Source organism: Pseudophryne corroboree, chromosome 8, assembly GCF_028390025.1.
Source record: "Pseudophryne corroboree isolate aPseCor3 chromosome 8, aPseCor3.hap2, whole genome shotgun sequence".
NCBI classification, from domain to species: Eukaryota; Metazoa; Chordata; class Amphibia; order Anura; family Myobatrachidae; genus Pseudophryne; species Pseudophryne corroboree.
In genome coordinates, this window is record NC_086451.1 from 257,273,877 (window position 1) to 257,298,398 (window position 24,522).

The 24,522-nt window shown below is 45.7% G+C and overlaps 1 protein-coding gene across 2 annotated transcripts in view; it reads left to right on the forward strand.

The window, feature by feature from the left end:
• LOC134948908 (actin-binding protein WASF3-like) overlaps nt 1-24,522 on the forward strand; it is a 251,169-nt gene that overhangs the window by 175,545 nt on the left and 51,102 nt on the right. For both annotated transcript variants that reach the window (XM_063937187.1, XM_063937188.1), the window contains exons 4-5: nt 15,713-15,866; nt 18,654-18,771. In XM_063937187.1, coding sequence (XP_063793257.1) covers nt 15,713-15,866; nt 18,654-18,771 — 272 coding nt within the window. The remainder of the gene's footprint in view (nt 1-15,712; nt 15,867-18,653; nt 18,772-24,522) is intronic.

Sequence of the window (24,522 nt, forward strand, 5' to 3'; positions counted from 1 at the left end):
TAGCACAATTCAGCTTGCGCATTCTGCGGCTGGCCTGCCGCAGCCTAAATCGGTAAAAGCCCATTCCACGAGGAAGGTGGGCTCTTCTTGGGCGGCTGCCCGAGGGGTCTCGGCTTTACAACTTTGCCGAGCTGCTACTTGGTCAGGGGCAAACACGTTTGCAAAATTCTACAAATTTGATACCCTGGCTGAGGAGGACCTTGAGTTCTCTCATTCGGTGCTGCAGAGTCATCCGCACTCTCCCGCCCGTTTGGGAGCTTTGGTATAATCCCCATGGTCCTTACGGAGTCCCCAGCATCCACTAGGACGTCAGAGAAAATAAGATTTTACTCACCGGTAAATCTATTTCTCGTAGTCCGTAGTGGATGCTGGGCGCCCGTCCCAAGTGCGGACTGTCTGCAATACTTGTATATAGTTATTGTTACCTAAAAGGGTTATTGTTGAGCCATCTGTTGAGAGACTCTGTTATGTTCATACTGTTAACTGGGTATAATATCACGAGTTATACGGTGTGATTGGTGTGGCTGGTATGAGTCTTACCCGGGATTCAAAATCCTTCCTTATTGTGTCAGCTCTTCCGGGCACAGTATCCTAACTGAGGTCTGGAGGAGGGTCATAGTGGGAGGAGCCAGTGCACACCAGGTAGTCCTAAATCTTTCTTAGCTGTGCCCAGTCTCCTGCGGAGCCGCTATTCCCCATGGTCCTTACGGAGTCCCCAGCATCCACTACGGACTACGAGAAATAGATTTACCGGTGAGTAAAATCTTATTATTAATGTGGATTAAATTGTCTTTTAATTATATATTTAGCGCTGTTTTTCATTTTACTGGTATCTATTTTCTGGGGAGACTGACTATCTCCCATTACAGCTGCTAGGAGAAGCCGCCCATACGTGCGCCTGTTTATATCTATTTTTGATATATACTCCAATCTTACAGCGTAGCTAATGGTGCCCATACACTTGTGCGATGCCCCGCAACGTGACATCTCGGGGCATCGCACCTGAACTGCCAAAGTGATTACCATGTGATCATGCGATAGATTGCATGTTAATCATGTGATGGGCACGTCACCGCCGAGTGGGAGCGGCCTCTGGCCGCTCCCGGCGGGTGCTCATCGCGCATCGTAGTGCAATATAATGCATGTGTTTTTAAAAACACATGCGATCGCACTGCGATGCGATAAATATTAAGTGCAGCACATACTATCATGAGACGCGATATTCGAGCGGCGTGCCCGCGCATCGTGTCGCATGGTACCTAAATGTGCATACAAACCTTCAATTTCTCTCACAGATGCTGTCGAAATCGAAGGATTGTATGCCATATCTCACAAGTGTATGGGCTATTTGATGGGCTCTTTTCCAAAATGGAGGCATCTTATACATTTCACAGGGAATATCGGTTTCATAGGTTTGGGAACAAATCTAGTAAATTATTAACTCATTTATTGAGAGGCCAATGTCCCCCGGCCACCATTCATCTATTAAAGAAGCCTGATGGCTCTCTGTCCATCTCTAATGCATAAATTGCATCTATACTTACTACCTACTATACAGCATTATATTCCTCCCCCCCTTCGCCCTTATGCGATACTTTAGCCTTTTGGGCTGGTCTTCCCATCCCACAGATATCTGCTGACCACAGTAACTTTTTAACTGCCCCCATTACAGAGCATGAAGTCACGAGAGCAATCTCAGGCCTCAAAGCGGGCAAGGCTCCCAGCCCGGACAGTTTTACGTCTGATTAATATAAGCTACTCTCCACGAAAATTTCACCGATACTCACGAAGGTCTTTAATACCATACTTTTCTCTGGAAAGATGCCTACGTATTTCAATGCTGCAGTACTGCGTGTACTACCCAAACCGGGGAGGGACCTGGTTCCTTCCGCCCTATTTCCCTTCTTCATTTAGATTATAAACTCTTGACAGAAATTTTAGCTGACCGTTTGAAACTGATTTTATCCACAGTGATACACCGGGATAAGACAGGTTTCATCATCGGTAGGAACCCAGTTGTGAACATATGTAGGGTCCTTGCAGTGGTATAGGACTCCCAGTGTACCATGTCAAACACGCCAAGGGCCTTACTTTCTTTGGAAGCTGAGAAAGCATTTGACATGGTGCACTGGGACCACTTATATGATTCCTTGACACGCTGTGGATTCCCTGTGCAATTCATCTCATTGTTGTAGTTGTTGTTGTATACTGCCCCATCTTCTCAAATAATATGCAGTGGCTTGCTTTCGGATGGCTTCCCCATACTGAGGGGTACCAGGCAGGTTTGCCCACTTTCGCCCCTCCTATTTGCCGTGGCTTTAGAGCCTTTGGCTATTGCTTTGAGGCACTCCCCCTTATATCAGGGTATTCAAATTGGGAATATTGGTCTCCGTCTTGCTTTATTCGCAGACGATATGTTACTGTTTTATCTAACCCTAGTCACTCCATTCCTATAGCATTTGATATCATAAAACAGTTCAGTATGTTCTCAGAATATAAAAGCAACGTTAACAAATCTGAAATGTTGAGCCTTAAAGGCACTCCTCCTCTGCCGCCAAGAGACCAACTGGACGCTATCAAAATAATGCCAACGCATTTAAAATATCTAGGTATTAATGTTTCTAACATGACTTCACTTTTGCATAAAACTTAATTACACCCCGGTGCTACTTGCCTTAGCGAAATCACTGGATAGTTGGCAAAAACCTGCTTCTTTCTGGGTAGAGTGGAGGTCATTAGATCCATGATATTACCAAAACTCTCCTATATAATGCAGATGTTGCCCATTACTCTTTCCCTTTTGAGTATTACGGAAGCCACAAAATTGTTCAGGAAATTTATCTGGCAAACCAAAAAAAAACAGAATTTCGAAGATTAGATTCCAACTACCCACACCTGAGGGTGGATTGGGTTTTCCATATCACTTAAAATATTCCCGAGCACTCCTCTTTTGATATATTACGGATTGGTTCATGGAGAGTAGTGTTTTTACAATATACGATCTAGATTGCGCATTATTTTATCCCTACGCGCCGAGTATGCTGTTACACACCCCTAAATCCCACTTTCCAGCAAACCTCTACCACCATGCTTTTCTCAAAGATACTTATGATACATGGTCGGCAGTAAATAAATCCCTCCATCGAGTCCCGACCTATTCGGTCTGATTAACCCTGTGGGGCAATCCTATGTTCACACCTAGCTTAGAGAACTCTTTTCTATATAGACTTCAACATAAAGGTCTCTGAAAAGTGACACAAGTATTTGATCCGGGAGGTTTGATACTGTCTTTTCAGATTTTGAAGGACACTTATGATCACTCCCATCAATACTACTTCACCTACCTGCAGATCAGACATTACGTTAACTCATTATCTCCATTGAGAGCCGACTCAATAATCTCAGATCCTCTGTCACCTTTGTTTAATTGTTTATCCAAGTCCTCTTTTAATGCTGTGAATCTTTATAGTTTGCTTATAGACTCTCAGACATTGGGTACGTGGCAATCGGTCACCCTAATGTGGCAGAAATATATACCTACCTTACCTTTGGATAACACACTGTATAAATATTTTGATAAGATAATGAGAATGGTTAGATCAACTGCATTGCAAGAGGTCCATTTCTCAAAAACAAAGAAGCTTGTATGTGCCTGACGAATCTGGATTACAGTATGTCTGAAATGTTCGCACTCATCAGCTACTCTGTTTCATAATTTCTGGTCGTGTAGATATGTACAACGTTTCTGGAACAAAATACTTAGAAATGCATCCTTCTCCCCTGGACCCTGTTTTCCTTCTGTTTGCAAATTTTGATAATTGGTAGATTCCCCAGTCACACTGCCCTTTACTCCCCTTTTTAACAATTCTTGTGCCAGCTTCTCCCACCCTCTCTAAGGTACATGGTTTACTAATGAAAAACTTATACTTTGATCGGTTTTCAACTTTACCAAATGCACAAGAAGGGAGTCCGAAGTTTTTTTTATAAAATGGGGACCATATATTGCTACTAGACCTTATTCACAGCAATTGTAAATTGAAACTATGTTTGCATAAGGACTCGTTCCCAATTCTGTTGTACCCTATTAATATGTACGCTGTCAATGTTATATGATTGTAGAGTTCCACTACGCTACAGCAGATACTCGCGTACCTTGGGCCATGCATGTCTACTGCCCCAATACTAGATGTTCTTTATTATTATTACTCAGTCCTTTTTACCCAATTTCATATTTCCGAGTTGTCTATTCAAACAAGTACTTGATGTCAGAATATCTCCATCCCTCCCTATCCCCCCTCCCTCACTTCTCTTCTCTTTACTGTTTTTGACTTGTGGTTATGTTTGATTTTGACTTGTATTATATTGGCTAGTCTGTTGTTATAACGACTTGCCTTTCTTTAATTGTCATACGTCACACTTGACTCCGTTTCATGGCTCACAATGTTTTATTAATGTGTGAAATTTAGTGATATGTGTCATCTCCCATTATTAATGACGTTTGACACTTTCGCCTTCTGGAAATTCATCTCATGGTAGCGATTGATTTCTTCCATAGAACTTGCCTTTATATGCATGCATGTATACCTGCTAAGTTTTTTCACAATGTCATTTCTGAAAATCTTCAATAAATATATTTAAAAAAAGAAAAGAAAAAAAAAGAAATGTGTACTGACGTAGCGCTACTTAGTGAAATGTGCCCTGACAGAAGTACTTTAACCACTTGCCTGGCATGGTCGCAGTAGATGCGACCATGCCTTCAAGTGCTCTATCTGACCTGTTCGTAACAGGATGCGACCAGTCAGATAGAGAGTGTTAGCAGCGGCAGGAAAGCTAAACTTCCCTCTGCTGCTGCTGTCAGAGGGACTGGAAGGTCCCTCTGCCTCCCTGCACTCTCCCCCACTGATTGCCGTGCTGCCGATCACTGCTGATTGGTCAGCACGACAGGATCCCCTCCCTCCAGCGGCTGCAGACAATGGCTGCCACTGGGGAGTGTAAATGAACCCTCCCAAGCCACCTTCAGACCCCCTCCCCCCGTATACCTGCAGGCTGTCCCGGCTTTCAGAATGAAAGCCGCAATGTTCCGATGGTCCCGATGTTCCCGATTGATGTTTCAATGTTTTTTGAGGGGGGGGGGGGCACAAAAAATAGGATTTTAATACCTACCGGTAAATCCTTTTCTCTTAGTCCGTAGAGGATGCTGGGGACTCCAAAAGGACCATGGGGTATAGACGGGATCCGCAGGAGACATGGGCACACTATAAGACTTTGAATGGGTGTGAACTGGCTCCTCCCTCTATGCCCCTCCTCCAGACTTCAGTTAGAAAACTGTGCCCAGGGAGACGGACATTTCGAGGAAAGAATTTATTGTTTAAACACGGTGAGTGTCATACCAGCTCACACGTCGAACATGCCGCAGAACGTGGCATTCAATAGAACACCAGCTGACGGCATGGAAAAGACATACAGCAATATGCTGACCCAAAATGTAACACAACTTGTGTGTAAACACGACCAATAATCACATACCGCATGCCATGGCATGAATAACAGCAGCAACAGACTTGACTGAAAAGAAACACCACATGAATGTAATGACCACCAATAGCTGCAGACACAGTACGCACTAGGACGGGCGCCCAGCATCCTCTACGGACTAAGAGAAAAGGATTTACCGGTAGGTATTAAAATCCTATTTTCTCATATGTCCTAGAGGATGAATCCTTTTCTCTTAGTCCGTAGAGGATGCTGGGGACTCCAAAAGGACCATGGGGTCTATACCAAAGCTCCAGACCGGGCGGGAGAGTGCGGACGACTCTGCAGCACTGATTGAGCAAACATGAGGTCCTCATCAGCCAGGGTATCAAACTTGTAGAACTTAGCAAAAGTGTTTGAACCCGACCAAGTAGCTGCTCGGCAAAGTTGAACCGCCGAGACTCCTCAGGCATCTGCCCCAAGAAGAGCCCACCTTCCTGGTAGAATGGGCCTTCACCGACTTCGGTACCGGCAATCCAGCCGTAGAATGAGCATGCCGAATCGTATCACAGATCCAGCGTGTAACAGTCTGCTTAGAAGCAGGGGCACCACTATTGTTGGGAGCATACAGGATAAACAGAGCGTCTGTTTCCCCAATGTGAGCCGTTCTGGCGACATAAATATTCAAAGCTCTGACTACATCGAGAGACTTCGAATCAGCCAAGGCTTAAGTAGCCCCAGGCACCACTATAGGCTGGTTCCTGTGAAATACAGAAACCACTTTTGGCAGAAATTGTTGCCGAGTTCTCAATTCCGCTCTATCCACATGGAAGATCAAATAGGGGCTCTGTGAGACAAAGCCGCCAATTCCGACACCCGCCTTGCGGACGCCAAGGCCAATAGCATGACTACTTTCCAAATGAGAAATTTTTACCCAACCTTTCGTAAAGGTTCCAACCAGTGTTACATAAGAAACTGCAACACCACGTTAAGGTCCCATGGTGCCACTGGGGGCACAAATGGAGGTTGGATGTGCAGCACTCCTTTCACGAAAGTCTGAACTTCTGGAAAGGTGGCCAATTCTTTTTGAAAGTAAATTGATAAGGCCGAAATCTGCACTGTAATGGAGCCTAACTTTAGGCCTGCATCCACACCTGCTTGCAAAAAATGGAGAAAACGACCCAGCTGAAATTCTTCCGTAGGAGCCTTCTTGGATTCACACCAAGACACATACTTCCTCCAAATACGGTGGTAAAGCTTCGCCGTTACTTCTTTCCTTGCCTGAAGCCATGTGGGAATGACTTCACCGGCAATACCCTTTCGGGCTAGGATATGGCGTTCAACCGCCAAGCTGTCAAACGCAGCCCCGGTAAGTCTTGATACACACCCGGTCCTTGCTGTAACAGGTCCTCTCGTAGAGGAAGAGGCCAGGGATCTTCTATGAGTAAGTCTTGAAGATCTGGATACCAAGCCCTCCTTGGCTAGACCGGAACAATGAGGATCGCCTGAACCTTTGTTTTTCTTATGTTTATCACCTTCAGAAAGAGTGAAAGTGGAGGGAACACATAGACCGACTGAAACACCCAAGGTGTCACGAGGGCGTCCACTGCTATAGCTTGGGTGTCCCTTGACCTGGAACAATATTCCTGAAGTTTCTTGTTGAGGCGAGACGCCATCATGTCTAATCGAGGAATTCCCCAAAGACTTGTCACTTCTGTGAAAACTTCTTGATGAAGACCCCACTCTCCTGGATGGAGATCGTGTCTGCTGAGGAAGTCTATTTCTCCGTTGTCTTCACCCGGAACGACGACCTCTAATAGAGCGTTTACATGCCTTTCCACTCATCGGAAACTTTTGCGGCTTCTACCATTTCCGCTTTGCTCCTTGTTCCGCCCTAGCGGCTTACTTACGTCACTGCTGTTTAGTCGTCTGACAGAATTAAGACGGGCAGAACACGAAGAAGATGTTCCGTTGTAAATAGCTCTTAATTCAAGAATGCTTATTGCAGACAAGCTTCCCGGCTTGACCTTTCCCCCTGGAAATTCTTCCCCTGGAAAGACTGCTCCCCAGCCTCGGAGACTTGTATCCATGGACACCAGGATCTAATCCTGGATCCCAAACCTTCATCCCTCTAGGAGGTGAGAACTGTGAAGCCACCACAGGAGTTATATCCTGGTCCTGGAAAATAGGATTATTTTCCGGTGCATGTGCAGGTAAGACCTGGAACACATGTCCAACTGGTCCCGCAAAAACAACTCTGGCATTTGACCTGCTCACCGGCAACCATCTTCTGCATCAACGGAACTTATCGACGGGTTTACACTGTTGCAAATCTGATCCGACTCTGAATCATCAGATCTCTTTCCACAGGAAAAAACAAACTCTTAATAGTTCAGTATCTAATCTTATTCCCAACTCCGACCTCTGCGTCGTTGTGTACAGAATAATAATGGCTCTTACTATAGAAGGAAAACCATCATACTGCCATCACTCCGGTGAAATGGCAATGACAATCCTGAATAGCAAAACCAGGTAAGCTTAATGCGGATGACACTGCATTTAAACCCTCTTTCTTCTTTTACAGGTTGGAGATCCCTGCCCTGAGAGATTCCATCTTGTAGTTCAATTTCTTGAGTAGAAATCTTTTTTGGGATTGTTCTGACCGAGCTGTCCGGGCTCAGAAGCACGAAAAAGCTTGAATAACAGCTTTTTTTTTCTTCGTGTGTGACAGGGACAGCAGGTCCTGATCCTGACCCAACTCTTGTATGGCGTCGCATACTACCTCTCCAGAGGAGAATCGGTAAGATCTATGTGAAAACTCAGTGAGGGGAATCATTTGGGAAAACTCGAGTATGTCCCCCTTTGGACTCTATTCTTAACTCACTGTGTCAAGTCCTTTCCAGGACTGACTAAAGAGTATTAGACGAGTTCCCACCGGTGTGGGCTCCAGCAAGATAGACCCAGCGACCTGTGGTGGATGTGGTAGAAACAGAGGACGATATCAGGTTCTGCGAAGTTGAAAAGGCTGCAGACCTTTTACCTTTTCACCTCCCTCTACCTACAAAGAAGGGAAATAAAAATGGTATCCAACCGGTCAAAATGACTGCATCCCACAAAAAATGCGTCACCAACCGTTGTGATGGAACATAGCACAAGAAGGTAGACTTACCAGTGATATCTGCCGAGATCAACTTAACCAAGTCATCCCCAAACCAGATTATCCCTTCATAGGGAAGATACTCCAGTATTTCTCGGAGTGCATACCTCGTAGTCGCACGGCAGCAAGCTGCAATGTTCTAGATAAGACCCAAGGAATATTCCATTTCTCCCCAGGGTAATTATATCGGATAACAACTAAGGTAACCGACCATTTCTGAATACAAGCACTCCCCCATGCGTATGTAATGCAAATATCATCAAAGCATATAATTAAAATATCACTTAGCCTCCTGTATATAATCCTTTGTGACAGGGCCCCGTGCAGACCAGGGGTTGACATTCACTTTATTCTATCCACGGCGGGAGAAGAATAAACACTCGGACTCCTCGTGAGGATTCGAGACCATCTTGTCATGGCTAACCTAGAGCTTCATCAACAGTGCGACCAGCACATGAGAAGGAATAACTTTACTTCAGCATTCATAATAAATTGTAATATAAATGTACACATTTAGATACACATATATACACACAAATATCTATATATACACATCTCATATATATTATATATAATCTGTCAGGAACATCAGGGTCCCTAGTGACATTAATGTGTTCTGAATGTGTATGAACATGTACTGAATGCCAATGTTGTGGATCTAATCAGGAAACATTATGGCCGACATAGAACATAGTATTCGTGTCGACAACAGGGAGTAGTAACTGGGCAAAATAACATTTTTGTGACCCCGAAGGGTCTGAGGCAGGCCCGGCGCTACCCGCTCAGCAAAGGGATGCAGAGCAGGTAGGCGCCGGGCAGGAGAGGTGCCTTCACTGCTCTGCATCCCAGCTCAAGCGCCGTCCTGTCCCCCCCTGCTGTTGCTGCTGCGCCTGCCCTGTCACACTGACAGGCAGCCGCAGCAGCGCCGGCAGCATGAAGTCTTCTCCTCTCTCCCCTGTGACAGGGAGAGGAGTGTCAGTGATCGTTCTGCCGAAAAGGGGCAGAGCTACACGGACCAAGGGGGCGGAGCTACACAGAATCATGCTATTGAAGATCTGGCCAGCACAACTGTGGTAAGTGGATGTAAAAAGAGTGAGAGAGAAAGTGTGTGTGTGTGTGTGTGTGTGTGTGTGTGTGTGTGTGTGTGTGTGTGTGTGTGTGTGTCTGGGTATGTGTCTGTGTGTTTGTATTTATGTATATACTGTATTTATGTATGTGTGTATCTGTATGCAGAGCCGTAATGTGTAAAAAGGGGACGCTGTCTGCCGTAATGTGTAATAAGGGGGATGCTGTCTGCCGTAATGTGTAATAAGGGGGACACTGTCTGCCGTAATGTGTAAAAAAGGGACACTGTCCGCCGTAATGTGTAAATAGGGGGATGCTGTCTGCCGTAGTGTGTAAGAAGGGGACGCTGTCCGCCGTAATGTGTAAAAAGGGGACACTGTCTGCCGTAATGTGTAAAAAGGGGGACGCTGTCTGCCGTAATGTGTAAAAAGGGGAGGCTGTCTGCCGTAATGTGTAAGAAGTGGACTCTGTCCGCCGTAATGTGTACAAAGGGGGACGCTGTCTGCCGTAATGTGTAAAAAGGGACGCTGTTTGCCATAATGTGTAAAAAGGGGGATGCTGTCTGCCTTAATGTGTAAAAAGGGGGACGCTGTCTGCCGTAATGTGTAAAAAGGGACGCTGTTTGCCATAATGTGTAAAAAGGGGGATGCTGTCTGCCTTAATGTGTAAAAAGGGGGGCGCTGTCTGCCGTAATGTGTAAAAAGGGAAATCTGTCCGCCGTAATGTGTAAAAGGGGCTCTACCTGGTGTAGTGGCGCTGCTGTGCGGCGTAGTTTGAATAATGGAGACTACTATAATATGTAATATGAATTGGTATTATTTTGTGGCCACACCCCTTCCCCATGAAGCCACGCCCCTAATTTTATTTGCGCGCGCCTGCGGCGCGCAGTGCCCCTGTTTTACATGCAGGGAGGCCGCCAATGCCCTCTCTTGCACACAGCGCTAAAATGTCTAGTTACAGCACTGTCTGTGTGTAGGGCCGTAACTAGCGCTATGGGCAGAGAGTTAGGGCCGTAACTAGCGCTAGTGTATGGGCAGAGAGTTCACATCCATAGGCTTACACGGATCTCCTGCAGCTCAGGGGCCCAAGAGGCCATGGTAACCCTCCGGCCCTGCATGTAAAGTATGAAAGGGCGCAAATTTATATTTTGCAGGAGGGAGCCGAACACCCTAGCACCGGCCCTGGTCTGAGGGAAACATATGCCTAATTCCACTAGGACACCCCCACAAATACTATCACGTCTGTGCTTGAGCTACATACAGGTATAGGTTTTTTACATTATTTCACACCCAGTCATAATAGTTGGTGCCGACAGGATCACCCACTTACGTCTGTGTTTCCCAAACAGTGTTTCCTTTGAAAAAGCTTACAACTACTGACATGCTGAGACTTAATCTCATGAATCAAGTACCATCTGGAGTCGGCAATGCCGACAGAGGGATTCCCATATCTGTTTGTGGTAGAGCACTCACACATGTCAACACACGTGTACTAAACGCCCACCAACATTGCTAAAATGGCCAGATTTCTGACAGGGAAAACACAGAAACTTTAACCAACTCATTTTACACATGCTCATTATATATACATATATATAGTGCTTCATGCTTGAACCCATATTGCACTAAATAACTGTGCCCCCCTCATTTTGCACTGTTAGCTGTTTAACAGTGTTTTGGCGGACCCAGCATCTCTGTGAGGAGAAAATGGCGCTGTATAGAGATGTGAGGGCTAAGCCACGCCCTTTCTCGGCGTGCTTCAGTCCCGTTATTTTTGCATATTTTTATACTGGTGGGGGTCAGTATACAGTGCCTATGCACTGTATATCACTTTGCCAGGTCATATCTAAGTGGTATATTTCTGCCCAGGGTGCCCCCCCTGCGCCCTGCACTCTTGTAGTGCCGCTTGTGTGTGGGAGCAGTGGCGCGCAGTGCGACCGCTGCGCGGTACCTCAGAGATCCTGAAGTCTTCTGCCGTCACTGAAGTCTTCTGTTTTTCTAATACTCACCCGGCTTCTTTCTTCTGGCTTTGTGAGGGGGGTGACGGCGCTGCTCCGGGAACGAGCATCTAGGCGAACCAAGTGATCAGACCCTCTGGAGCTAATGGTGTCCAGTAGCCTAAGAAGCAGAGCCCTTGAACTCAGAAGAAGTAGGTCTGCTTCTCTCCCTTCACTCCCACGATGCAGGGAGCCTGTAGCCAACAGGTCTCCCTGAAAATAATAAACCTAACAAAGTCTTTTCAGAGAAACTCAGGAGAGCTCCCCTAGTGTGTGTCAAGTCTCTCTGGGCACAGAGTCTAACTGAAGTCTGGAGGAGGGGCATAGAGGGAGGAGCCAGTTCACACCCATTCAAAGTCTTATAGTGTGCCCATGTCTCCTGCGGATCCTGTCTATACCCCATGGTCCTTTTGGAGTCCCCAGCATCCTCTAGGATGTATGAGAAAATATTTTTTTTCCTTTTTTTTTTTTTACTAAAATCATTTGGGATAGGGTTATATTCATATTCTTCACCTAATTTAGTCATAAAAAAAAACCCCGACAATTTCGGAGCGGTTTTCGGCGAAATAAATAATCAGTTAAGTGGTTAAAAGACTGCTAAAAATACCATATGAAAAAAAATCCCAAGTATCTCCAAACACTGGCAGTAATTGGGCAGATCTGAAGTTCAATTAATTGAAGCATTTGTGCCCTTCTCCTCTGACACAGTGCCCATGCCCAGACAACCTACTCGTATGGAGCATTTGTTTCCTAAGTGCCAGCAGTCTATTAATTCATTAATCAGGCCATGTGTTCATTAGGAAATAATTAATTTGAAGATGAGTAAACGGCAGCATAGACCATGCTGTACTAATACAATGTCACATTTTAATGCAGCTCATGATGAAGGGCCAAAAATTAAATTGCCTTAATTATCTGCACATTACAGCTCATATTAACATTTCCCAAACAAATCTTCTTGATGCACAATATATAGTGGAGAAAATGCAGAAATACTTCCCATACAATTAAGATGAGAGTGTGAGACTTTGGAATATTTATATTCTTTTTCTTTTTTTTAAACATTTTATTTGACACCTCACAACTAAGCATTGTGGGGAGTGACCTATACAGTATATAACCACATTAATCAGTGCATTAGATAGAATGGGAGATATGTCATATGATATGCATACCATAAACAAGGAGTATGCATAAATGATAATAAACAACAAAATGAAATTAAGCAAAAAGAAATGAAAAAGAGTGAGGAGGGAAGGGAGGAAGTACTAACACCAATCCAACAACAACAACAACAACAACACGTTGTCCGTCACAGGTGAGATAATGGGAAATGTAACATACTGTACAAATGAAGACAATCCTAGCTTAACTTACTTAGAAGAAACCAAATTGTTGTTTCAAACAATTTGCATATAATAATCTGTACTGGGGAGGAAGAGGAAGAGGGTATGGTTCCCATTTCTTATACAATAGCTTTACATCATGTTTGATCCCAGACAATGCACTGCATTTATCAAAATAAAAATGAACGTTGTATCTGTCTGTTTGTTCCAAGTTGGCGCACAAACTGCTCAACCGACTTTCACAAACACTGCACCATTTTGTAATGGAAACTCCTAGAAATAACCTGCACTTTGTTTCATCTCAACGTCAAGTTGAAGCTGAATAATAACAAAAACAAAATGTATTGGCATCATCAATGCAAGAGATAGGAAATGGAATTTTTAGAACTGGTGATGTTGCCCATAGCAACCAGATTCTACTTAACATTTATGTAGCTGCTTCCAGAAGAAAATAGATAGAATCTGATTGGTTACTATGGGCAACATCACCATTTCTAAAAAAAACTCCCACTTTAGTAAATTTACCCGTAGTACTGTATCAGAGCAGCAAAGAATACTTAATGAAGTAAACCCTTAGGTACAAGAGATTAAAAGTGCCCTTGAGTTTGTTGATTTCTCAAATGTTGTACAAAATGATGGCAGATTAATGGGCGGAGTCACATTAGTTTTATCAGGAGACTGCAGATAGACACTGCCAGTGATTACAAGTGGTACCAGAGCGGATGAGGTGAATGCATGTGTGTGAAGCGCTCAAGAATGTGGCATAACATAAAAATGTCGCTAACTACAAGTATAATAGTCAGACTGGGTGGTGATGCAAGCATCTGTAAATCTATGGGCAGTATGGATGGTGTAATGGTTAGCATTACTGCCTCACAGCACTGAGGACATGGGTTCAATTCCCACCATGGTCCTAACTGTGTGGAGTTTGTATATTCTCCCCGTACTTGCGTGGGTTTCCTCCGTGTAATCCGGTTTCCTCTCACAATCCAAAAATATACTGGTAGGTTAATTGGCTCCCAACAAAATTAACCCTAGCGTGGATGTGTGTGTGTGTACATGTGATAGGGAATATAGATTGTAAGTTCCACTGGGAAAGGGACTGATGTGAATGGCCAAATATTCTCTGCTATATAGATAACTGGTGATAAATAAATAATCTGTGAATATTCTAAAATTCTGTGGAACTTTGGTAAGGGGAAAATACCTGAGGTAAATGGCGAAATATGCCTTCCAATGTTGCTGATTGACAGGCCAGGAGCGCTCAGCCAATCAGGAGAGCGCTATGACAGCGCTCTCTGATTGGCTTCTGGGTCCTCTAGTGACAGGAGTCACGGAGGGTCCCAGCATTCGGGGAAAGGGGATCCATGTGTAAACATGGATCCCCTTTAGTTCGAGGGTTCGGGTATTTTGTGTTTTGTTTTTGTTTAACCTATGGATGCCTACAGGGAAAGAAGAGGACCGATCTACACCGGATTCTAGGTGAGAATATTGTTGTTGTTTTTTACAGGTACCCTAATGGTTACTACTTGGAAAAGGGGACCGAGGTGCTACGTGGGACACTAGGTAGGTAAGTATGTGTGAGTGTGTGTAAATAAATTTTTACTTCACAGTGTGTGTGTCTTGTCTTTTTTGGGGTATTTCTTTTGTTGTGGAACTACAGGTACCAGTGGGCCCGTTAATTCCCAGCAGGCTTGTACTTGTGGTTTTCCAAGTACCAGCATGCAGGGGAGGCTTGCTGGGACTTGTAGTTCCACAGCAAAAGACAGCATTCATTTTAACACTTTCACGGCTATCAGCCATCCATCCACAGCCTATGGATGGAGGGGACAGCCCTGGGCTTCATCCCTGGCCCTTGGGTGCCTGGAGGGGGTACAACCCCTTTATTTTAGGGGTCTCCACTACTCCAGGGAACCCTTGCCAGGGGTGACTAGTTGGGGGGAGTGATGCTGCAGCTGCAGGGACCTATATAAAAGTGTCTCCCGGCTGCGGCATCACCTCCCTGGCTAGTGGAGCCCGGTGCTGGTTTAAAAAATATGGGGGATCCTTACTTCTTTTATCCCCCACATTTTTGGAACCCGGACCGGTCTAAGAGTCCAGTGCTGGTTGTTAAAATATGGGGGAACCCCAAATAAATTTTAATCCCTGTATTTTTGCAACCAGGCCTGGCTCAAAGAGCCCGGGGCTGGTTATGCTTTTGGGGGGGAACCTGCACATTGTGTTAATTTTTAACACTTTCTAAACTTTTACAGACAGAAGCATGCACGGGTCTCACTGATCTGTGCATGCTTCTGTCAAACTCACCAGCCAGAAGCTGGTCTATTTATGTGCGATTTTTAGGTAATGTTTTAGGTGTGATTTTAAAAATCGCACCCTATTACATTTCCCGAGTTGTATGTTTACAATAGCAAAACATTTGGATGCGATTTTTGCCATTGCCATTTTTTAGACTACTGGAAACATGCAAATTCGCATGTTTCCGCACTCCATTACATTTCGGGAAAAATTGCATGTTCCCAAAAATCGCACCCTATTACATCTAGCGCATTGTATCCAATTAAATTCTTTACTTATATTCACATGTACACATTTGAATGAAATTTTCTTATATCATCAGTTTGTCTTTATAGCCTCAAAGGAGTCAGCATAACTCTTTGTGTGTTTTTATGTTTTCAGTATCGCTGCAGGACATTAATATGAGAAAAGCATTTAAAAGCTCCACAGTGCAGAATCAACAGGTGGTCTCTCGGAATTCCATTCCTAATCCGGTTATGGAGATGTACCAACGCGGTGACAAGCCTCCACCACTCAATATCCTGACCCCTTACAGGTGATAAAGGGCATACAACTCATGTCCTGCCATGTGGTATTTGTCATCCGGTTGTTCTATTGATCGTCCATTATTTTAGTTGCTGTGAAGTTCCCTTGGTGCATTTAGCATGCCACACATGGGGGTATATTCAATTGAAGTCGGATCCATTCCGACATTCAATTGTCGGAATGGATCCGACCTGGGCTATTCAATGCTATCTCAAGTCGACTTTTAAAAAAGTCGAATTAAGATGCGGGAGGGGAGATGGGGGAGAGCCGCGGGCAGACGGGGGAGAGCAGCGCTACAGCAGCGACTATATAGCTCTCCCCCATCTGCCCGCGGCTCCCCCCCCCCTCCCCGTCTCTGCCTCTCCCTGTTCCCGCATCACAGCCGCCGCTCACGGCAGCGTCCACCCGGCTCCAGCTAGCGAGATCTCGCTTGCTGGAGCCGGGTGGACGCTGCTGTGAGTGGTGGCTGTGTAACACATCCTCCGGCCTGCTCTCCCCATCTCCGGCGCGGCTCTCCCCGTATCACGCGCTGTGCTCCCCGTCTCTGGCACTTTTTTGAAAGTCGAATTGAGATGGTCGAAAAGGTTTTGACCCCGTTTTCGACACAAGCACATGGATCGGCAGCTATTCCGCCGTTCCACGTGCTTTTCAACAAGTCGAATTACTCGACTTGTCGAAAAATTTGGGGTTAGATTGCATAGGTTGGAACCACTTCCGACCTAAAAAAGTCGAAAACTGCCGTATTTTGGACAGACGGCAATTTGAATATACCCCATGGTGTCTGTAGTCACCTAACCTTTGGTGTCCTAAGCTCATTTCCATTTCTTAGCTATACTGTACCTCTGTTTAGGGGTGCTTCAAGAGAGGAGGAGGCCCGTGTGCAGACTCAGTGTGGGCCCCCTCCTCTCTTTTCAGCTGTGCTGTAGATTCTGGGCACTAGGAGACTCTAGCGCCGTTCCAGAGTCTAATGCGCATGCGCCGGTCTCTGGGAAAATGACACAGTGGTCATTTTCCCAGTGATTTTTTTACTACGCATGAGCGAAATGGTGGGAAAATGGCTGCCGCGCCATTTTCCTAGTGATTTCTGCAGTGCTGCTGCTGCCACGCAGTACTCCAGGCGGTAAGTATTGAAAATAATGGGTGCAGGGTGTGCAGTGTGAGTCCTCCCCGGATATCCGCCGGGATATCGTGACAGCTCGCCCTGTGCAGCCACCGGCAAGCCCCCTGAGCGCATACCATCATAAGGCTGCTCCCGTCGGGCTGGATGGACGGGACAACAATCACTGGTTCGCTACTCCACCATCATCGGTTCACTACTCCAACGCTCTAAGCGTCCTACGGACGCTTGGAGCGGCTGTACAGCTTGCAGGATGCATGACTGGAATGTCCAAAGAACACGCTGGCTGGCACTGCAGCAGTGAAACTGGCTGCGGGTTGCCGATCGCACCCTGCTAGCCAGATACCGGGTCACCAGGGCATAAGCTGCACCACCCTCCTTATGGCCCTGGTTAGAATACATGATGTTTGCTCTTTTCTAGGCTTTTGTTCCTTATTTAGGTTGGAATAGTATTTGCCATTGTTTAGGGACCTTCTAGTGTCTGACAAATTGCATATTCATATATCTTATATAAACTCTAATACAGAGCTGTAACATTGCTTTACGGCTCCCTGTGCCAGTCATGTCCCCCTGAGCACATGATGTTATGACATCATGAGGATGTGACAGGGACCCCAGTTGTGGCCATGCTCCAATAGACTTATTGTTATACCAGCCACACAAGGCATTAGACCCAAAGGTGCAGTGACATTCCAAAACTACTTTCCTATATCATGTGCCTTTCTGTGTGGAACATAATGGATGTGTGCCCCAAAGTACGTATGGTATACATTTTGCATGGCATGATGGGCAGAATTGAGCGTCCACATCCACTGCAGGATAAATGCTCCGTGCTAAGCAGCTGTAAAAGTAAGGGTTTCATTTGCAAAAACTGAAATAACAAGTACTCCTCAAGCATAATATATTAATAAGTAACTGTTTTCCCAAAGTATTTTAAAAAAGGAAAATCACTTAAAATAAAAGTATCTTGTTGTCCAGTATATGCAGGAGATGTATGGGACATAAATGAGGGTCAGAATAGCAGTATATTTGGAGAAAAACACTAATGAGCTGGAGAGTAAAATGTCATAGATGTACGGGAGCCGTAATACTTGTGTTTTCAAAACAGCGGTGACCGTGTACATCAGATACACAGATGGGTAATGAATATACTCAGTAACGGCATGTACTTGTTGTGTATGCGGGGGCCAGTACAGATACTGTAGGTGCAATTGTCTTCAATAATTATATATTTAAGTAGTATGTCACTCCAGATGTTACTAATATTAGAGGAGATACAGTATTTTATTGTATTTTATGTATGTAATGTACTGTAGGAGCACTTGGTATTTTGAGCCTAATTCGTGTTTGTATGAAATCCGATTGTGATTTTCTAGGCTACAGAGCTGCTAATGTTAACAAGTAAAGCCGCCTGCATTTTTAAGGCCAGTCCCTGTAAATTCCCCTTACCACCTCCAAACGGTCATTTCCTGTCAATCACTTTTCCGTGAAATGGTCATTGTGAGCGGAATCGCAGCGGCAGTTTGGCGCATTTGCATTGTGATCCCAGCACATGCGCAGTCTGACGATAATTGTTCCATTACGTGAACATCGGCCACAAACATGAATTAGGCCCTTTATTCAAAAGTACAATGCTACCTAGTACATCCCTCATCATATAATTCTCATCCACCGTTTTAGGGATGACAAGAAAGATGGTCTCCGATTCTACACAGATCCTTCTTATTTCTTCAATCTATGGAAAGAGAAGATGCTACAAGCCACAGAGGACAAAAGGAAGGAGAAGAGGCGACAGAAAGTATGTACAAAAATATACCACATCCTTTTACATCAATTTCTACTGTGTATAGACCTCAGGTTCATAGCAGATTTCAAGCGCACTGCATTCTCTCACTCATACTCTCCACTCTCTGTGTCGGGATGTGATGGGACAGCGATAGTCTGGGAAGTCTCTGCTATGGAGGTCTGTGTTATGCAGCAATGGGTTGCCGTGGAGCACATGACTGGTGGCCTGTTCTGACTCTTTGTTCCTGGGTACCACCAGCGCAGACGATTCTGTGTGTTGGAGTTGCAGTGATGGTGGTTGTTACATCGCCTTCTATTTGATCTCTCTATGGCACAGGGCAGAGATTTGTGAAACAGCTGAAAGCCACAACAAACTTTAGTGCCCGGCTGGGAACCAGTGGTGTGTGACATACATTTGGATGGTTAAGCACATGCATGCTTCATTGAAGGTGGTAGGCAAAAATGGGAGAGTATTAAGTATATACATGTGTGTATGTGTATGGCTAAACTGCGCCCCAGTAGTGTATGCAGGGGCGCGGGCAGAGGTTTTGTTTTTTTTTAAATTGGCAGCACGCACATTAAGTCTGGCATAACATAATTTGCCACTACTTAATTATATACAACAAGCTTGTCACCTAATGGCGCACATGGGATTTATAGGAGACTCAGCACAGCCAGATTAAGTGGTGATGTTGCGCTGGACCATTAAGCTACAGTAGCGGAGCTGTAAGCAGTCCAGAGAAGGGGGAGGTGGAATCCGAGTAAGAGTGGGAGTCCTGTTGCACCATTGAAGACAGCAGGTGTGCAGTCCTAAGACTTAGGGCCCCATTTAACAACAAGACATAACCATACCTCCTAACATGACCCTCTCCAGAAGTGACAAAATGCTCAGCTTCTGGACTTTTCTCTTAATTTATGATCGCCGGCACCTGCTTTGAATAGGTTAATGGATAAGAAAGATGTTTAAGCACAGGTGATGGCAATCATACATTAAGAGGGAAGTCCAGTAGCAGAACATTCTGTCCCTCCTGGAGAGGGTCATGTTGGGAGGCATGCGTAACCCCTTTATCACTCAGTAAAGATGTTATGGCCACCTTTCAGTATTTCACAAGTGTATAGTGCTGCATAGAGTAAAAACATTGCTTCAAAATCCTGTCTAATATTTCCGTTGATTAACAGGTGGGAGTATGTAGCGCTCAGTCTATGGGGGATATTCAATTATTTGAAAAGTCGGTTGGGTGTCTTTCTTTTCCTGCTTATTAGATAGGAAAAAACAGACACCCAACCGACTTTTTTGAAACAATTGAATTCCCCCCTATGTGTGTGGTGTGAACAAAGCAGTGTCTCATGGTATAACTTGTGTTTGAGTAAGGAGTGTTGTTTCTGATGCTACTAACACACTTTATTTTAAGGTTGTAGTTATGTTGTACACAGATGCAATTGTATACAGGTACTGAGGGGAATGGAATAGGGTGTGAGAATCAGAAAGTGACAGATTTTGAGAGAATACTCCTGTTTTTTTGAAGTGGCAATCATTTACATGGCAGGTTTTGCCATGTAAATGATTGCCACTTTAAAAAAACAGGAGAAATCTCCAAAAATCTTTAACTTTCTGATTCTCAATCCCTATTACATCCCCCCATAGTGATAGCAAGAATAATGCACAGTACATACAGTAGTGATATTAGAAATTGCAGAGATAGTTCACAGTTTATGGCTGCAGATCAATTTACTTACTTGTCTACACAACGGTGGTGAATTCAATCTTAATTGACAGTCTGTTTAACTTCACTCCCTGAGGAAGGCCAAATATAGGCAGAAACATGTTTGAGCACATTAATATCACCAACATCAACTACCACAACCTGCGTGTCAGGAATCTACATTTTATATCACGTCACTTACCGGTGCTCTTATGTGTTGGCCTCCGGAGGTCACATCCTCTGCCTGGCAGCATGTTCCATGATTGCCTGCAATGTGCAGAGACTCTACACCGTGTACCCCAATGTATTCCCACCATCTCCGGAGTAGATGGCTGACCTGGTGCTATCCACTCCTGAGCACTCACATGATTTGGTTCTCCAATCACTGCTGACTATAGGGGAAGCTCAGCCTACTCTCCAGTGCCTTGAACAACGCGTCGCATCCTTTGGCTCCAGTCTCCTGAGTCTTATCTGTGTCAGCGCTTCCGTGGAACTACAGGCACCAGCCATCCTGAGTGGTTGTAGCTTTACCTTATGTACTTCAGCATTACCTGGCAGTCAGAAACTTTCTCCAGGTGCTGCATTCTTCTCCTCACCTGTTTGTTAGCTGCTAGCTGCAGTGTCAGTGCTAATCACCCTGCATTGGGAAATCCTTGCTCTCTCCTTCTGCTGTCTCCTGCCATGCTGTTCTAAGTGATATTACCATACTTGCCTACTTTTGAAAACTAGTTTGAGGGAGATTTTAGCTGGTAGTAGAATGCGCCGCATTGAGAGGGTGTGTTATGCTCTGCCCAAAGGGCGTATCTAGCTCCACCTATGGGCGTAACTAGTGCCACTAAGGGGTGTGTCCTGCAGTGGCAGGTGTAATCTTAAGTTCTAATGGGGCCATTCCGAGTTGATCGCAAGTAGCAACTTTTTGCTGCTCGTGCGATCAACTAGACGCTGCCTATGGGGGAGTGTATTTTAGCATAGCAGGGCTGCGATCGCTTGTGCAGCCCTGCTATGCTAAAAAAGTTTCCTGCAAAACAAGACCAGGGTCAGACCTATTTACCTTGTGCGACGGATCCTGCGACGAAGGTCCCGGGATTGATGTCAGACATCCGCCCTCCAAACGCCTGGATCCGCCTAGGTTCGCCTCACCACGCCCGATAAATGGTGAGTAGACGCCCGGAACGCCTCCTCCCTGTCAATCTTCTTGCGATCGCGCTAGCGATGACTTTTTTCTTTGTTCTGGCAGCTGCCCGGCGACGGCAACGAAGCGTGTGCGCATTGCAGGTCGGAATGAACCCCAAAGTGCAGCATGCTGCCTGAGGGGGTTTGTGTATGAGTGTATCTCCAGACATGAGATTCAGACATCAGACAAATGGATGTGGTTGAGCTCTGGAACACTCTGGGCCTGATTTGGAGGTGGACCTTCCCAGTTCAATCCTTTTTGTTTATAACCCCACACTGTATACAAATGTAGCATTCATTTTATTTTAACAATGTTTCTCTTACGTCCTAGAGGATGCTGGGGACTCCGTAAGGACCATGGGGTATAGACTGGCTCCGCAAGAGATAGGGCACCTAAAAAGAACTTTGACTATGGGTGTGCACTGGCTCCTCCCTCTATGCCCCTCCTCCAGACCTCAGTTAGATTCTGTGCCCAGAGGAGAAAGGGTACACTGCAGAGAGCTCTCCAGAGTTTTCTGTTTTAAAAGAATTTTGTTAGGTTTTTTATTTTCAGGGAGTCCTGTTGGCAACAGGCTCCCTGCATCGTGGGACTGAGGAGAGAGAAGCAGGGCTGGTTTTACGGTTGGGCTCTGTTTCTAGGCTACTGGACACCATTAGCTTCAGAGGGTGTCGGAACACAGGTCTCACCTGGGGTTCGTCCCGGAGCCGCGCCGCCGTCCTCCTCACAGATGCCGAAGATAGAAGCCGGGTGAGTATAAGAAGGCAAAAGACATCAGGCGGCAGAAGACATCAGATCTTCATGAGGTAAGGCGCGCAGCGGTAAGATGCGCGCCATTGCTCCCACTATACACACACAGAGCAGCACTGAAGGGTGCAGGGCGCTGGGGGGGGGCCTGGGCAGCAATATTCCTCACTTCTGGGCATGTTAAGATGGATTAGGCTGCGGAGGCAGTAAATCCAAGAATCCCCCGCCATTTTAATAAAAAAAGCACTGGGACCGAAGCCCGCCATCGGGTGGGCGGGGCTTGATCCTCAGCACTAACCAGCGCCATTTTCTCCACAGAAGCTGCATGCTGAAAGCTGGCTCCCTGGTCTCTCCCCTGCTGAACTTCACGGGCTGGAAAAAAGAGGAGGGGGGCACATTGGCGAAGCAGTGAGTGGGAATTGGAATATTATTATATAAAAAAGCGCTATCTGGTCATATTTTTCCACAGTGTTATTAAGCGCTGGGTGTGTGCTGGCATACTCTCTCTCTCTGTCTCTCCTAAGGGCCTGGTTGGGGTTTTGTCCCCTTGTAGGTTAATCCCTGTGTGTGTGGGGTGTCGGTACGTGGTGTCGACATGTCTGAAGCGGAAGGCTTCTCCAAGGAGGAGGTGGAGCAAATGAGTGGTGTCCCCCCGTCGGTTGTGCCGACTCCGGAATGGATGGACATGTGGCATATGTTGAATGGCATCTTTACATAAAAGGCTTGATAAGGCTGAATTAGGGGGGACATCAGGAGGTCAATCCTCGGATTGGACCGACTCACAGGGCCCGTCGGGGTCTCAAAAGCGTCCCTTAACACAAGACACTACTACCGACACGGATTCTGATTCCAGTGTCGACTATGACGAAGTAAAATTGCACCCTAGGGTGACTAAAACCATTCAGTGTATGATTGTGGCAATAAGGGATGTGTTGCATATTGAGGATGAACCCTCGGTCCCCGACACAAGGGTACACATGTTTAAGGAAAAGAAACAGATTATTAATTTTCCCACATCTCATGAATTAAATGATTTCTTTGGAAAAGCTTGGGAGACTCCGGAAAAGAGAACGCAGATCCCCAAAAGAATTTATATGGCATACCCCTTCTCTAAGCAGGACAGGGAGATTTGGGAATCATCCCCCACTGTGGACAAGGCCCTGACGCGCTTGTCCAAGAAAGTGGCGCTACCGTCTCCTGACACAGCGGCCCTTAAGGACCCTGCAGATTGCAGGCAAGAAACTACCTTAAAGTGTATTTATTCTCATATGGGTGCTGTGCTAATACCGAAAATTGCGTCGGCATGGGTGTGTAGCGCAATTGCAGCTTGGACAGATGAGCTGACAGATCAAATTGAAAATATGGATAAGGATACTATATTCTTAACTCTAGACCATATTAAAGACGCAGTCTTATTTATGAGGGATGCTCAAAGGGACATTGGACTGCTAGCTTCTAGGGCCAATGCCATGTCTATCTCGGCGAGAAGATCCTTATGGACTCGCCAATGGACGGGTGATGCGGATTCCAAAAAACATATGGAAGTACTACCCTATAAGGGTGAGGTATTGTTTGGGGATGGGCTGACGGACCTGGTTTCCACAGCTACAGCAGGTAAATCAAATTTTTTACCATATATTCTCCAACAGCAAAAGAAAGTAACACCCTATCAGATGCAGTCCTTTCGGTCGCACAAGTCCAGAAGAGGTCGGGGATCCTCTTTCCTCACCAGAGGTAAGGGCAGAGGCAAAAGAGCACCTGCTTCGGCAGGTACCCAGGACCAAAAGTCCTCCCCGGCTGCTCCAAAACCCACAGCATGATGCTGGGGCTCCCCTGAGGGAGTCCGCACCGGTGGGGGCACATCTTCGACTTCTCAGTCAGGCCTGGGTCAGATCAGACCTGAATCCCTGGGTGTTGGAAATAGTTTCCCAGGGGTACAAACTGGAATTCGAGGAGGTGCCCCGCGCCGATTTTTCAAATCGGCCCTACCAGCTTCCACATCGGAAAGGGATGTAGTGTTAGCTGCAATTCAAACGCTGTGTATACAGCAAGTGATAATCAAGGTTCCCCTGCACCAGCAGGGAAGAGGTTACTACTCAACCCTATTTGTGGTCCCGAAACCGGACGGTTCGGTCAGACCTAT